Here is a 15739-nt window from a genome sequence, read left to right as displayed (position 1 = left end):
ATCAATTTAAAAAATAGATTGCAATGATTTTAGTGTTTTAAATATAATAAATAAAATGAAGTGGAACCCATTAAATGTTGCATTGTTCTATGGTAGCTGAGTTATACCAAAAAGTTTTTAAAAAAAGAATTAGAATGATATTGGCTGATCCAGAAACAAAACCATGAAAGCTATTAAGCCGATATTACAGAGTGAAATACAGAAATCAGCAAGGTCATATCAACCTGCAAATTAAACCATTAGAAATCTTCTGCCTAAGGCGCTGACAGCCGTTGCAGGAGAGGCAACGATACAGATGACAAACAGAATAAATCAGGGTGCTGGTTTAGCACAGGGCTAAATCACTGGCTTTGAAAGCAGACCAAGGCAGGCCAGCAGCACGGTTCAATTCCCGTAACAGCCTCCCGAACAGGCGCCGGAATGTGGTGACTAGGGGCTTTTCACAGTAACTTCATTTGAAGCCTACTTGTGACAATAAGCGGTTTTCATTTCACAGAATCCTTTTGAACTGTTGCACCCTTTAAATCTGCAGACTGTTTTCTGCCATTTGTTGTTGACACCATATATTTTGCAGCCTAATTAAAGAAATCTGTGTCTGTTCTTCCAAATCTAAATTTAAATTGAGACTAAACAGCCTATGATTTGCCACAGTAAGAGTGGCTGTCAAGCTATGATTTAGTGTGCTGTCATTGGGAGATTTTTTTCTAATTTGAGCTTTCAAATTCTGCTGCTCAAGACTGCTTCAAAACAAGAGGAAAATTACAAACTTAAATCAAGACAGTAATTTAAAGGCAGTTCCATGATCCTGCACCCAGAATAGATTCCCTGGAGCATAGTTACCCCGGGAAGAGTGGGATTACCACTCCAAATCTCCCTCTTCCCCTCCCTTCATCCAATGACTTGAAAACACAAATATTTTCCACGCTATTAGTGGAACAGAGCAAGCTAGAAATTCCACATCAGCAATTTTGAATTGATTTCCAAGTTGGGCGCCGTGGTGAATGTTTTGACCGTCTTGGATATCTATCTGAACATTCATTCGAGGAGACTGACCAGGATGTTGCCTGGGCTGGAGCGTTTCAGCTGTCAAGAGAAACTGGATAGGCTGTTGGATTGGATTGGATCTGTTTATTGTCACGTGTACAGAGGTACAGTGAAAAGTGTTTTTTCTTGGAGCAGAGAAGGCTGAGGGGGGACCTGATTGAGATGTATAAAATTATGAGGGGCATAGACAGGATGGAGAGGAAGGAACTTTTCCCCTCAGCGGAGGGGTCAACAACCAGGTGGGACAGATTTAAGGTAGGAGGTTTAGAGGAGACGTGAATGGAGACTTGTTCACCCAGAGTGTGGTTGGAATCTGGAACTCGCTGCCTGAAAGAGTGGCAGAGGCAGGAACCCTCAACATTTAAGAAGCATTTGAAACACCATAGCACACAAGGCTAAATGCTGGAAAATGGGATTGCAGTACATATGTACTTGATGGCCGGCATGGACAAAATGAGCCAAAGGCCTCTTTCCGTGCGATAAAAACTCTATGAATAGCAGCTGAATAGAATTAGTGTAAACAAAATAGATTTTAATGCACCATGAGGTGCTTGCTTGCAGGTCTCACTACAACTTTCACATTAAGGTTAGATATTTATTGTGGCAGGAAAAAGAAGTTCAATGATAAATTGTCCAGTAATTGCAAATACTGTCAATTGTGAAAAAATACTGAGGCGTACAAGGCTTCCTACAAACAAGATCACTTGAAAGAAACCCACCCGAAACAAACCCATGACTCCCTTACAGAAAAAAAAATGGAATTACAAAGCGCCTCGCTCCAAATTTAACCTTTTCAACATGACTGACAGCGACAAATACATTTTTGCTAATTTTCTCATTTCAGTGTAGTTTTTCCACTCCTCCTGTGATATTTAAAATAGCAATGATTCCTCCCAGACCAGACTGTCAATTTGAAATCTTGCTCTGTACGCATCTTGCTGGGTGACCTCAGTGATTAAAGCGGCAGCAGAAACCTTCTCTGACGTTTAAGAGGAAAAAACATATTTAAATATCACAGCACCAAAGTGCGTTAGGAACAGGATGGCCATTCTAGTGTCCACCCTGCCAAAGAAAAATTATTTGCTTGAAGGGAGAGATATAGATGGTGTGGTTCTACGATAGGCCCAGAGTTTTCTGAAGCTAAGGAAAATTCTGCATCAGCTCCGATTGGCTTTCTCGATCAGCTATCGTATGCGGTTATGCTGGACTCAGCGTTTGAAGCTCAACTATCTCCAATTGCAAGCTTGGAGGAGCTAATTGCGAACACGTGAGGATGTGAAGGCAGTGCGGCTGAAGGAAGGCTGCATTCGTGAATACACTGCAAGCTAATTAGATGCCAAATGGGAAAACGTTGCATTATTAGCACTTGGTTTACATTCAGCCTCGAGGCGCTGCTAATTTTGAAAAAAAGGGCAATAAAAATTAAAATTAAGCACTTTGATGAAATTTTACACAGCAGCCACAGGAACAACAGCATGTTACCCAATGCTGCAGATGCCTCCACATTGCTGTTCGCAGACACTAGCGACAATGCAGCATCATGGGTGGGATACCCCTAACATCTGACAATTGAACATTGACAGTAAGCAGTTGCGATCTGGGAAACACAAACAAAAAGATTGCCCCAGAACAATTTATAATTTGAGACCAGCAACTGTTTTGGATCATGCAAGAAAAGAAAATCCCACACAAAAGCTCGCATCAGGTTGACAAGTAAGGGAGGAAATCAGCTAGAAGCTTGCTCATTTAAAAAAAAAAGATATTCACAATGTTAAGACGACATTTTTGTTAGTTACTCTCCAAAAACCCAATTTACCTCTGGTCGCACCGGATCCTCAATCCCCACAACAGTGATGCAAGTCAGGTCACTCAGGATCTCATTTTCGTTGTCCCATTCGGGTTCCTTGACAAAGTCTCTGTAGGCTAGGCAGATGGTACGCAGCCCTTCACAAGCCATTGGTTCAATCACCTTCTTCACCATTTCATCACGGTCCCTCACCTTGAAAACTGTTACATCTCCGTTTTTACCTAGTAGTTTAGTGCACCTGAAAAATATTCACAAGCATTTTCTTGGACATGATACACATTAGTTATCAGCATCTGTTACCTGCAGTAAACAAAAAGGAGCAAAAGGACGGTCTCGTCATTCACTTTGCTTCTTTCCTGGGAAGGCCAGCGTTTGTACCCCACCCTCAGTTTCCCTTGAACTGAGTGGCTTGCCACCCCATTTCAGGTCAAAGTTAACAGTCAACCACATTGTAAGGCCGAATGGCCTCCTTCCGTGCCACAAAGATCCAGACGTCAAATCAGCTCTCCCCGCGTCTGTGTGGGTTTCCTCCGGGTGCTCCGGTTTCCTCCCACAGTCCAAAGATGTGCAGGTTAGGTGGATTGGTCGTGCTAAATTGTCCCTTTGTGTCCAAAAGGTTAGGTGGGGTTACTGGGCTACGGCAATAGGGTTGGGGCCTGACCCTAGATAGGATACCCTTTCAGAGGGTCGGTGCAGACTCGATGGGCCGAATGGCCTCCTTCTACATTGTAGGGACTCGATGCAGTTATGGGCTGACTGCAAAAATCTAGATCTCCGACTCCATGCTTTCTGGTGGGTAGTCAAGCATTTAACAGAGTTAGAAGTAGAAGAACAGACTGATCTAGCAAGCTGGTCTGGTGAGCGCCAAATCATTCAGAGCAGGAATTTCCCAGGTCAGCAGTTGTCACAGTGTGAATGTCCTCTGCATTTGGTTGGTGAGGCAGAAAAGTATCAGGCAGAATAATGTTCTCTCATTTGCATCATGGGGATATTGAGCAAGGACAGGGCTGACAAAGATATGCAGCCAGTCTCCCCCACCCACCCCCCTCCCAAATTAAATCATTTGCCAAAGCTCACCTGTGAAAAACAACCCAGCACCCATGGAACCTTATTTCATATACCCTTGACTGCAACTGAATCCCTGGTAAATAGGAATAAAATGTCGATTTGCCAAATAACCCAAGAAGGCCGCTCTCAAGGCTTTCGTCTGAACTCTGCAAGATCAAATGCTGAACAGTTTTGAGATATACACACCCCCTCCTCCAGCCAGTTAGGGAAGAGTACCACCTGAGGTAATCACCATAATTAGATACCAATCAATATTCGGTTTCTGATTTTTAAAAATTTGTTCATGGGACGTGGGGGTCGCAGGCTGTGCCAGCATTTATTGCCCATCCCTAATTGCCATTGAGGGGGCAGTCAATCACATTGCTGTGCGTCTGAAGTCACATGTAGGCCAGACCAGGTAAGGACGGCAGATTTCCTTCCCTAAAGGACATTAGTGAACCAGATGGTTTTTTATGACAATCGACAATGGTCATCACTAGATTTTTAATTCCAGGATTTTATTGACTTCAAATCTCACCATTTGCAGTGACGGGATTTGAACCCGGGTCCCCAGAGCGTTACTCTGGGTCTCTGATTTACTAGTCCAGTGACAATCCCACTATGCCACCGCCTCCCTCCTAAACATTCCAACGTTGGAAATACTGCAAAATAATTTGGATTCATCACAACCAACTGGAATTGATTTTGGGGGATGGGGAGAAGATGCACCAGCTATCGGGTCAGCATATTTAGTTAGATCTCAAACTGGACAGTAAAAAAATACAAACCTAGCTAGCTATAGCCATCATTCAAAAAGGTGTCATCAGACAGGGAGGCTGAAAACTGGCCTTTATAAAGTTCTGAGCTGGTGAAGTGACAATTATTGCCACTGAAAGTTGACTAGTGCCTTATCTGTCTTAGAGTTGCGTGTCATTGATATTCTTAACTACCTCTTAAAATGAACAGAACTTCACCAAAGTGCATAACTAAGAATAAAAGTAGTTGATCTGCATTATTCACCCAACTATATATCATGGTGTTACTAACCTAGTAAGAATGGCTTCAATTTATTAAATTAACCACATTTTCACTCTTCTCCATTTGGCAAAGTGTTCCACTTCAACACACCACTGCCTAAGTGAAGGGCGAGGAAGAAATATGCTTCATCTCTACAATTTATCGACACCTTTTGACGATAATAAGGAATTAACCAGGAGTGGAATGTGGCATCTAAGAACTGCCAGCACAGCACTCTGCCGCAGAGAGTGTTAGCATAACCTGCTGGATCACCCCAAGTCTAACTTTCCTTTATATGGTTCTGAAATATAGCTTTAGCTATGAATAAACTTGCACTCCAGTATAGTATTTAATGATAAGTCTAGGTCAATAGCTGACTAAAGATATCAGTTAAATATATACAAACAAACGAAAACGCAGAAGTGTTCAAATCTGAATCTTGGCTAGAAAATGGATTACTCTTGTTGAATAACTTTGTTAACAATTTATAGATTATCCAGAGATTATAAGACTAGTGACGTGCTTAAAAAATGAGAAGCAGCCTCGCCTTCATATTTTCGCCTTCAAGTTTTGAGTTTACTGAATGGAGAAGATAGCAACATTTTTAAGATGAAACTCTGCCTTTGATCACACCAATTGCATTATCTACGGAGTAAAAAGTAAGTAAAGGCACCATAGTCCCAGATGACCATAGGTTGCTTTCCCCTTTTGAGGGGGAGAGCTGACTGGTGATGGTTTAGCCTGAGGGTCACCACGCCTCAGGCAAGGGGCAAGGTTGAGAAGACGGGGCCTTCATGAATAGCCTCAGCCGGTACGGGAATTGAACCCGCGCTACAGGCCTCGCTCGGCATCACAAGCAGGCTGTCGAGCCCACTGAGCTAAACCAGCCTCCTACTTACCTACTACTGTACATTGTCCAACCCATTTCTTAGTGTGCTTAGATTCTTTATAGAATCACCAGGATACAGCAGCAAGTTGTAGCTTTTTGGATTAATTGTCATCGCCTCAATCACTTTCACCCCTTTGTCTTCCTCATCTTCCCCTCGTTCTCTAATCTAATAGAATGAAATACTTAAGCCATCACAACACAGGCAGAAGCCCCTTTTTTACACACACTTGGCTGTTTTGTCAAAATAGATAGTCCTAACAATTGAGTCATTTGTGTTCAATCACATTCAGCCTTGAAATAAGGTGGCACAGACATCGTGGTGGGCCTGGTAGACTGGATGATTCCAGTGGTATTCAAATGGCTGCCGGTCCATGTTGACAAGTATGATTTCAGCAACGCAGCTCTGGAAAAAAATACTGACCAGGAATGGAAAATAGTGGCCCCATTCTGTTTTTCTATAATTCATGGGAGCATTAGTAAACATCTAGGAAGGAACTGCTCACCAACTCTTTTTGACGACAGCAGAGAAGGAACAAAATTAAAATTTTAAAAACTAGATTGTCTTTTGAATTTTTAAAAAAAACTTTAAGTGCGCTAAAGGTAGATATATATATCACATATAAAAGAACCATGCATCTTCAGAATCATTCCTAAAGGCTTCTGTATACATTATGCAATTCAGATTTGACCCAATATCAGCTAAAACCGGATTGATATTTTGCTCTCCCTTTTTCAGAGCGTGAGAAGAAACATGACCCGTTTATAGCTCACTGAAAGTCGAGATTTCATTGTTATCTCTTTCAAATTCTCATTCCCACTGACAAAAGTGATATTACTTAGTCAAGTGTGACAATGACGAAGGAAACCCACTCACTTGCGTAGAATGATCTCAGAGGCACCCTTGCTGTACATGCGGAAGCTTCCATCAGCATTCTTCAGTACTGTGCTCATGGACTTGCGGGCAGAGTTGAAGGTGTACACCTTATAAAGTTTCTCTTCTGGAATTTCATTGCGAACAGCCTGATAATCTTGCTTCAAATCCAGCACAAAGCCAAGCAAAGCACATTCAGTCTTGTTCCCTACATGACGAGGAAGGCCTCCTTCTTTCTCAGGGGGCTGGGGAACAAGGGGACAAATAAAAGAAAGGTCAACGGTAATAAAAGCAGTTAAAGTATCTTGTCAATATTAGCCATAATGCACAAAGTATCACAATTAATAAATTTTGTAGGAATATGTCTATGCAATATCTCCATTTATTAATGAAGTTCACGGTGGAAAGCCATTCATCATTTCTTGCTTTCCATAAACACCAGAACTAAAATATATATTTTCAGCGTGGTGTAAAATCAGGATGAATATTTCCAACATTCATAAAGACATGGAAAAGTCAGAAACTAGACTGACTGGACTTCTCTTGGTCGTAGGAGCGACCTGTTTACCTAGTGTGTGCAAGTCAGAAACGTGGACCAGATGCAAATGTTGCCACAAAAGGACATTTCTACTCAAGAAACAATGATTCAACTTTCAAAAATGTTCAGTGTTTTGTAAATGTTTATTTAAACCTGCACGTTTATGGCCATGGCCAGTAGGAAATTAGGCTAAAACACTTCAGCTTTCTTAAAACCTGGAAAATGTCAACATTTCAAAAGAATTTCCCCCCCAAATTCTTGCTTACCAGTATTTTGGTCGTGTAAGCAGAGTTAATGGCAATTCCATTGACGATCCGCTCCATAACTTTTGGTAAAAGTGCATCTGGGGCAGGTGTTTGCCTGTAGTGCGTTTCTCCAATATATGACTGGACTACAGTCATCCTGTTCATGGTGAGGGTACCCGTTTTGTCTGAGCAAATGGCTGTGGCATTGCCCATAGTTTCACAGGCGTCCAAATGTCTGACCAAATTATTGTCCTTCATCATTTTCTGTCAAAACAAATTTTAAAATGTTAGAAATTATTGGAGCTAAATTAGGCACTTCAACTTGGGAGCTTGCATTCAGTACGATAGTGGAATGATCTGGGTGATGGGCAAGTCATAGGGATGAAAACATCCTTTCACATACTCTACTTTTCAATACTAAACATTTACTTCTCTCAATTAAAAACTGTTTTACAAAACTGCTATTACTCCACTAAGGGTGAGGGAACTCCATTTGGCATGGTTAAAAATGGCCAGCCAGTAATACACCAAGCAGAAAGAGACTCGGTAAGGGTCCTTCGAGAAGTGTATATGCCGTAATTGTAAACAAGTCAAAGTTCTTTATTTTACACGGCGTGGACTCCCCGTTTCCTTATTAAACCGGCGACGAGGAGTAAGCTGCAACATACTCGGCTCAGCCACCTCACCCATTTTCTGGACCCAGTTGGGAACCAATTATTTTGACATGTCTCGTCAGTGATCGTTCAATGGTATCATTTTAATAGGGTGGGGAGGTAATACGGTGAGTCCGTCGCCGAGTTCGTATCACGGCTGCAGAAGATAGCCAAGTTTTGAGAGCATGGAACTGCTCTGCGATCGTTTGGTTTACTGTATAAATAATATGGAAATACAGAAAAAAGTTTGGGTGAAACCTCCCTAACGTTTCACCTGGTGCTACAGATCTCTTTGTCCCGAGAGAGCGCGAGGAACATGGCGACTGAGAAACATAAGGAATGGAGTAGAACATTTTGGGATGTCGCCCTCATGGGCCAGCTAGGCCTGGACTGACTGCCGCAGCGACTCTGGCCTCTGGACAAAGGGCCGGCCAGCGAGAGGTGGGATGCCCCAGACTTGGCTGAAGGAGATTCTGGCCTGTGTGTGATGTGTGGGCGCCAGTCCAGGCGCAACCGCAGATAGGAGAGGGGGTGTCGCCACTGTTCCAGGCACGCCCATCGAGGTAGGCGTCAGCCCTGGGGCTGGGTCTTGCATTTGGATGACCTGGAGGATGAAGCGGAGATGCCATTAAACTGCTTGGCAGCACCCGTGTGGCCCTTACTCATGTTCCGATACAAGCGAGAGCAGTCTTCCTCTGCAGACCGAATCTGCAAATGGACAAAGTGGTTGCTATTCTGAATTTTATGGAGTCCTTGCCCATCACTGCAGCATGCATTCCTGACTGGACACAAACAGACCCTGTCCTTGCCAAGGTGCAGCATCTAGGGGCATCCAGGGGAGTTGAAGGGTTTCTCCTCGGAGCTGACCATGGAGGATGGGATCCCCCTGTGGGGCACGGGGGTTGTTGTTCTGAAGGGCCAGTTGAAGGACCTTTACAATGGGAACACCAGAGTGTCAAAAATGTAAGATGCTGGCGAAACGTTGTGTCTGGTGGCCGGGTTTGGACTCTGATATCGAAACATTGGCCCAAAAGTGCTCCATCTGCTGAGAGCAACAGAAGCTCTCCGTGGTGGCATCCATACACCCTTGGGCTTGCGTACATGCTGATTCCGCCGGGCCATTCCTGGGGTCAACGTTTCTCATCCTGGTGGATGTCCACTCCAAGTGGCTGGAGGGCCACAAGGTGGCAGCGATGACCTCCCGGGCTGCTATCGAGTGATTCCGCATTTCTTTTTCCACCCATGGAAGTAGCTCGGAACAGATAACGGGGCTGCTCTCATGAAAGGCAATGGGTGCGGCATGTCCGCACTGCCCCATACCATGCGGCACCAAATGGCTTGGCAGAGAAAGTCCTGCAGACGGTTAAATGGAGGCTAAAGAAGCAGACTTCGGGCTGTTACATTTTTATTCTTGCACAGGGCATCGCTGCACGCAGTAACTGGGGTGGTAGGCTTCATACTCGACTTAGTTTGCTTCTCCCGGACATCGGCGTGAAGGTGCGCCGCAAACAGGAATTGCAAGGGCGTGGCCCGGTTCCTCTCCTTACAGATGCTGCCAGACCTGCACAGATTTTGCAGCATTTTCTCTGTTGGTTTTTCAATGTATACATTCTTGGAACAGGGAGCTCTGGCTGTTGGACTGGGCAGATACACATTTGCCAGACATGTTACAATCACTGCAGCGAATAGCTTTCTACAATTACTAGATAAAACAAAATGTTTGAAATGCACAGCCAAGAAATTTAAAATGTTTTCGAAAGTTTTATTCATGAAACCAAGAACGAATTCACCAGTCTGGAAAATGGACAGGCAGCATCATGCAGATCCGTAAAAACCACAGCCATTTCCATCCTCCATTTATCTCTCATAGACAAATAATTCAGTTGAGGAAACAGCCGACTGCCATACTGCTCTGTAACGAGCTGGCACAGAAAGCTGAACTACATCCTCAGTTCCTTTGGCGAGACTCCTCTTTCCCACTGCATGAATCAATCAGTCAAGCCATCAAGCTCTTTTATGGGGAATTCCAAGGCTAGGATTTGAACCGTCTCCTAGCCAATCCAACCACAAGAATTTTCAAACAGTTCCAAACACACAATCTACTCGTGATTTAAGGTATTTCAGATGTTTATTACAAGGTTTCCAGAAGATGGCGCCGGAGCGAGGCGACTCTCTGCGAGCTCTCCCCAACAGATCCACTTTTAGAACATAGAACATTACAGCGCAGTACAGGCCCTTCGGCCCTCGATGTTGAGCCGACCTGTGAAACCACTCTAAAGCCCATCTACACTATTCCCTTATCATCCATATGTTTATCCAATGACCATTTAAATGCCCTTAGTGTTGGCGAGTCCACTACTGTTGCAGGCAGGGCATTCCACACCCTAACTACTCTCGGAGTAAAGAACCTACCTCTGACATCTGTCCTATATCGATCTCCCCTCAATTTAAAGCTATGTCCCCTCGTGCTAGACATCACCATCCGAGGAAAAAGGCTCTCACTGTCCACCCTATCCAATCCTCTGATCATCTTGTACGCCTCAATTAAGTCACCTCTTAACCTTCTTCTCTCTAACGAAAACAGCCTCAAGTCCCTCAGCCTTTCCTCATAAGATCTTCCCTCCATACTAAGGCAACATCCTGGTAAATCTCCTCTGCACCCTTTCCAATACTTCCACATCCTTCCTATAATGCGGTGACCAGAACTGCACACAATACTCCAAATGCGGCCGCACCAGAGGTTTGTACAGCTGCAACATGACCTCATGGCTCGAAACTCAATCCCTCTACCAATAAAAGCTAACGCACCATAGGCCTTCTTTACAGCTCTATCCACTTGAGTGGCAACTTTCAAAGATGTATGAACATAGACCCCAAGATCTCTCTGCTCCTCCACATTGCCAAGAACTCTACTGTTAACCCTGTATTCCGCATTCATATTTGTCCTTCCAAAATGGACAACCTCACACTTTACAGGGTTAAACTCCATCTGCCACTTCTCAGCCCAGCTCTGCACCCTATCTATGTCTCTTTGCAGCCGACAACAGCCCTCCTCACTATCCACAACTCCACCAATCTTCGTATCGTCTGCAAATTTACTGACCCACCCTTCAACTCCCTCATCCAAGTCATTAATGAAAATCACAAACAGCAGAGGACCCAGAACTGATCCCTGCGGTACGCCACTGGTAACTGGGATCCAGGCTGAATATTTGCCATCCACCACCACTCTTTGACTTCTATCAGTTAGCCAGTTCGTTATCCAACTGGCCAAATTTCCCACTATCCCATGCCTCCTTACTTTCTGCAGAAGCCTACCATGGGGAACCTTATCAAATGCCTTACTAAAATCCATGTACACGACATCCACTGCTTTACCTTCATCCACATGCTTGGTCACCTCCTCAAAGAATTCAATAAGACTTGTAAGGCACGACCTACCCCTCACAAATCCGTGCTGACTATCCCTAATCAAGCAGTGTCTTTCCAGATGCTCAGAAATCCTATCCTTCAGTACCCTTTCCATGACTTTGCCTACCACTGAAGTAAGACTAACTGGCCTGTAATTCCCAGGGTTATCCCTAGTCCCTTTTTTGAACAGGGATACGACATTCACCACTCTCCAATCCCCTGGACCACCCCTGTTGACAGTGAGGACGAAAAGATCATTGCCAACGGCTCTGCAATTTCATCTCTTGCTTCCCATAGAATCCTTGGATATATCCCGTCAGGCCCGGAGGGACTTGTCTCCTCAAGTTTTTCAAAATGCCCAACACATCTTCCTTCCTAACAAGCATTTCCTCGAGCTTACCAGTCTGTTTCACACTGTCCTCTCCAACAATATGGCCCCTCTCATTTGTAAATACAGAAGAAAAGTACTCGTTCAAGACCTCTCCGATCTCTTCAGACTCAATACACAATCTCCCGCTACTGTCCTTGATCGGACCTACCCTCGCTCTAGTCATTCTCATATTTCTCACATATGTGTAAAAGGCCTTGGGGTTTTCCTTGATCCTACCTGCCAAAGATTGTTCATGCCCTATCTTAGCTCTCCTAATCCCCTTCTTCAGTTCCCTCCTGGCTATCTTGTATCCCTGCAACGCCCTGTCTGAACCAAATTTCCTCAGCCTTACATAAGTCTCCTTTTTCCTCTTAACAAGACATTCAACCTCTCTTGTTAACCATGGTTCCCTCACTCGACCATCTCTTCCCTGCCTGACAGGGACATACATATCAAGGACACGTAGTACCTGTTCCTTGAACAAGTTCCACATTTCACTTGTGTCCTTCCCTGACAGCCTATGTTCCCAACTTATGCACTTCAATTCTTGACTGACAACATCGTATTTACCCTTCCCCCAATTGTAAACCTTGCCCTGTTGCACGCACCTATCCCTCTCCATTACTAAAGTGAAAGTCACAGAATTGTGGTGACTGTCTCCAAAATGCTCCCCCACTAACAAATCTATCACTTGCCCTGGTTCATTACCAAGTACTAAATCCAATATTGCCCCTCCTCTGGTCGGACAAACTACATACTGTGTTAGAAAAGCTTCCTGGACACACTGCACAAACACCACCCCATCCAAACTATTTGATCTAAAGAGTTTCCACTCAATGTTTGGGAAGTTAAAGTCACCCATGACTACTACCCTGTGACTTCTGCACCTTTCCAAAATCTGTTTCCCAATCTGTTCCTCCACATCTCTGCTACTATTGGGAAGCCTATAGAAAACTCCTAACAAGGTGACTGCTCCTTTCCTATTTCTGACTTCAACCCATACCGCCTCAGTAGACTGATACTCCTCGAACTGCCTTTCTGCAGCTGTTATGCTATCTCTAATTAACAATGCCACCCCCCACCTCTTTTACCACCCTCCCTAATCTTATTGAAACATCTATAACCAGGGACCTCCAACAACCATTTCTGCCCCTCTTCTACCCAGGTTTCCGTGATGGCCACCACATCGTAGTCCCAAGTACCGATCCATGCCTTAAGTTCACCCACCTTATTCCTGATGCTTCTTGCGTTGAAGTATACACACTTCAACCCATCTCCGTGCCTGCAAGTACTCTCCTTTGTCAGTGTTCCCTTCCCCACTGCCTCATTACACGCTTTGGCGTCCTGAATATCGGCTACCTTAGTTGCTGGACTACAAATCCGGTTCCCATTCCCCTGCCAAATTAGTTTAAACCCTCCCGAAGAGTACTAGAAAATCTCCCTCCCAGGATATTGGTGCCCCTCTGGTTCAGATGCAACCTGTCCTGCTTGTACAGGTCCCACCTTCCCCAGAATGCGCTCCAATTATCCAAATACCTGAAACCCTCCCTCCTACGCCATTCTTGCAGCCACGTGTTCAGCTGCACTCTCTCCCTATTCCTAGCCTCGCTATCACGTGGCACCGGCAACAAACCAGAGATGACAACTATGTCTGTCCTGGCTTTTAACTTCCAGCCTAACTCCCTAAACTAATTTATTACCTCCACACCCCTTTTCCTACCTACGTCGTTGGTACCAATGTGCACCACGACTTCTGGCTGCTCCCCCTCCCCCTTAAGGATCCTGAAGACACGATCCGAGACATCCCTGGCCCTGGCACCCAGGAGGCAACATACCTTCCGGGAGTCTCGCTCGCGACCACAGAATCTCCTATCTATTCCCCTAACCATTGAATCTCCTACAACTATTGCTTTTCTATTCTCCCCCCTTCCCTTCTGAGCCCCAGAGCCAGACTCAGTGCCAGAGACCTGGCCACTAGGGGCTTCCCCCGGTAGGTCAACCCCCCCAACAGCATCCAAAATGGTATACTTGTTTTGAAGGGGAACGGCCACGAGGGATCCCTGCACTGTCTGCCTGTTTGTTTTTTTTCCCCCTGACTGTAACCCAGCTATTCTTGTCCTGTACCTTGGGTGTGGTTACCTCCCTGTAACTCTTCTCTATCACCCCCTCTGCCTCCCGGATGATCCGAAGTTCATCCAGCTTTAGCTCCAGTTCCCTAACACGGTCTTTGAGGAGCTGGAGTTGGGTGCACTTCCCGCAGGTATAGTCAGCGGGGACACCGGTGGTATCCCTCACCACCCACATCCTACAGGAGGAGCATGCAACTGGCCTAGCCTCCATCCCCTCTTACCTTACAGAATATAGCTGCCCTGTGGACCAACTGGATCTCCGCCCTCCGACTCTGCTCCCAGTCAGCTGCACTCTCTGTAAACTCCTGGCTCTCTTCTCACTCTTTGCGGAAATGTAGGAAACAAAATGAAAGGAGCACCTTACTCCCTCCTCACCTAACTCCCTTAGTCACCAAACTCTCACTATAGCACTCAAATGCACCAAATTCAGCACTCAGTGCAAACCAACACTGAGTCAGAATACAGGTCGGAGATAGAGAACCTAGTGGAGTGGTGCAGCGACAACAATCTCTCCCTCAATGCCAGCAAAACTAAAGAGCTGGTCATTGACTTCAGGAAGCAAAGTACTGTACACACCCCTGTCAGCATCAACGGAGCCGAGGTAGAGATCATCGAATTTACAGTGCAGAAGGAGGCCATTCGGCCCATCGGGTCTGCACCGGCTCTTGGAAAGAGCACCCTACCCAAGCCCACACCACCCTATCCCCATAAACCCAGTAACCCCATTCAACCAACACTAAGAGCAATTTTGGACACTAAGGGCAATTTAGCATGGCCAATCCACTTAACCTGCACATCTTTGGACTGTGGGAGGTAACCGGAGCACCCGGAGGAAACCCACGCACACACTTGGAGAACGTGCAGACTCCACACAGACAGTGACCCAGCCGGGAATCGACCCTGGGACCCTGGAGCTGTAAAGCAATTGTGCTAACCACTATGCTACCATGCTGTCCAAATGTCAAATTCCTAGGGGTGTACATTGGCAAAAATCTGTCCTGGTCCACCCACGTTGACGCTACCACAAGAAAGCACAACAGCGCCTATACTTCCTCAGGAAACGAAGGAAATTCGGCATGTCCACATTAACCCGTACCAACTTTTACAGATGCAGCATAGAAAGCATCCTATCGGGCTGCATCACAGCCTTGAATGGCAACTGCTCGGCCCAGGATCGCAAGAAACTTCAGAGAGTCGTGAACACCGCCCAGTCCATCACACGAACCTGCCTCCCATCCATTGACTCCATCTACACCTCCCGCTGCCTGGGGAAAGCGGGCAGTATAATCAAAGACCCCTCCCACCCGGCTTACTCACTCTTCCAACTTCTTCCATCGGGCAGGAGATACAGAAGTCTGAGAACACGCACGAACAGACTCAAAAACAGCTTCTTCCCCGCTGTTACCAGACTCCTAAACGACCCTCTTATGGACTGACCTCATTAACACTACACCCCTGTATGCTTCATCCGATGCCAGTGCTTATGTAGTTACATTGTGTACCTTGTGTTGCCCTATTATGTATTTCCTTTGATTTCCTTTTCTTTTCATGTACTTAATGATCTGTTGAGCTGCTCACAGAAAAATACTTTTCACTGTACCTCGGTACATGTGCCAATAAACAAATCCAATCCAAATTCAATCCAATTTGAAAAAATGTGATGGATATCATGGGCTTCTTTGTCACTGAATCAAGACCATCTACATCCCTCCCTTCAA

General features: G+C 45.2%; 1 protein-coding gene across 5 annotated transcripts in view; it reads right to left on the bottom strand.

Moving 5' to 3' along the window:
- The window catches only part of LOC140393675 (plasma membrane calcium-transporting ATPase 1-like), a 182490-nt gene that overhangs the window by 58239 nt on the left and 108512 nt on the right, over positions 1 to 15739 (bottom strand). For all 5 annotated transcript variants that reach the window (XM_072479964.1, XM_072479963.1, XM_072479961.1 and 2 more), the window contains 3 exons: positions 7480 to 7722; positions 6679 to 6920; positions 2861 to 3089 (listed from right to left, as the gene is read on the bottom strand). In XM_072479964.1, coding sequence (XP_072336065.1) covers positions 2861 to 3089; positions 6679 to 6920; positions 7480 to 7722 — 714 coding nt within the window. The remainder of the gene's footprint in view (positions 1 to 2860; positions 3090 to 6678; positions 6921 to 7479; positions 7723 to 15739) is intronic.

Source organism: Scyliorhinus torazame, chromosome 17, assembly GCF_047496885.1.
Source record: "Scyliorhinus torazame isolate Kashiwa2021f chromosome 17, sScyTor2.1, whole genome shotgun sequence".
Taxonomy (NCBI): Eukaryota; Metazoa; Chordata; class Chondrichthyes; order Carcharhiniformes; family Scyliorhinidae; genus Scyliorhinus; species Scyliorhinus torazame.
This window is presented reverse-complemented; position numbering and strand designations above follow the sequence as displayed.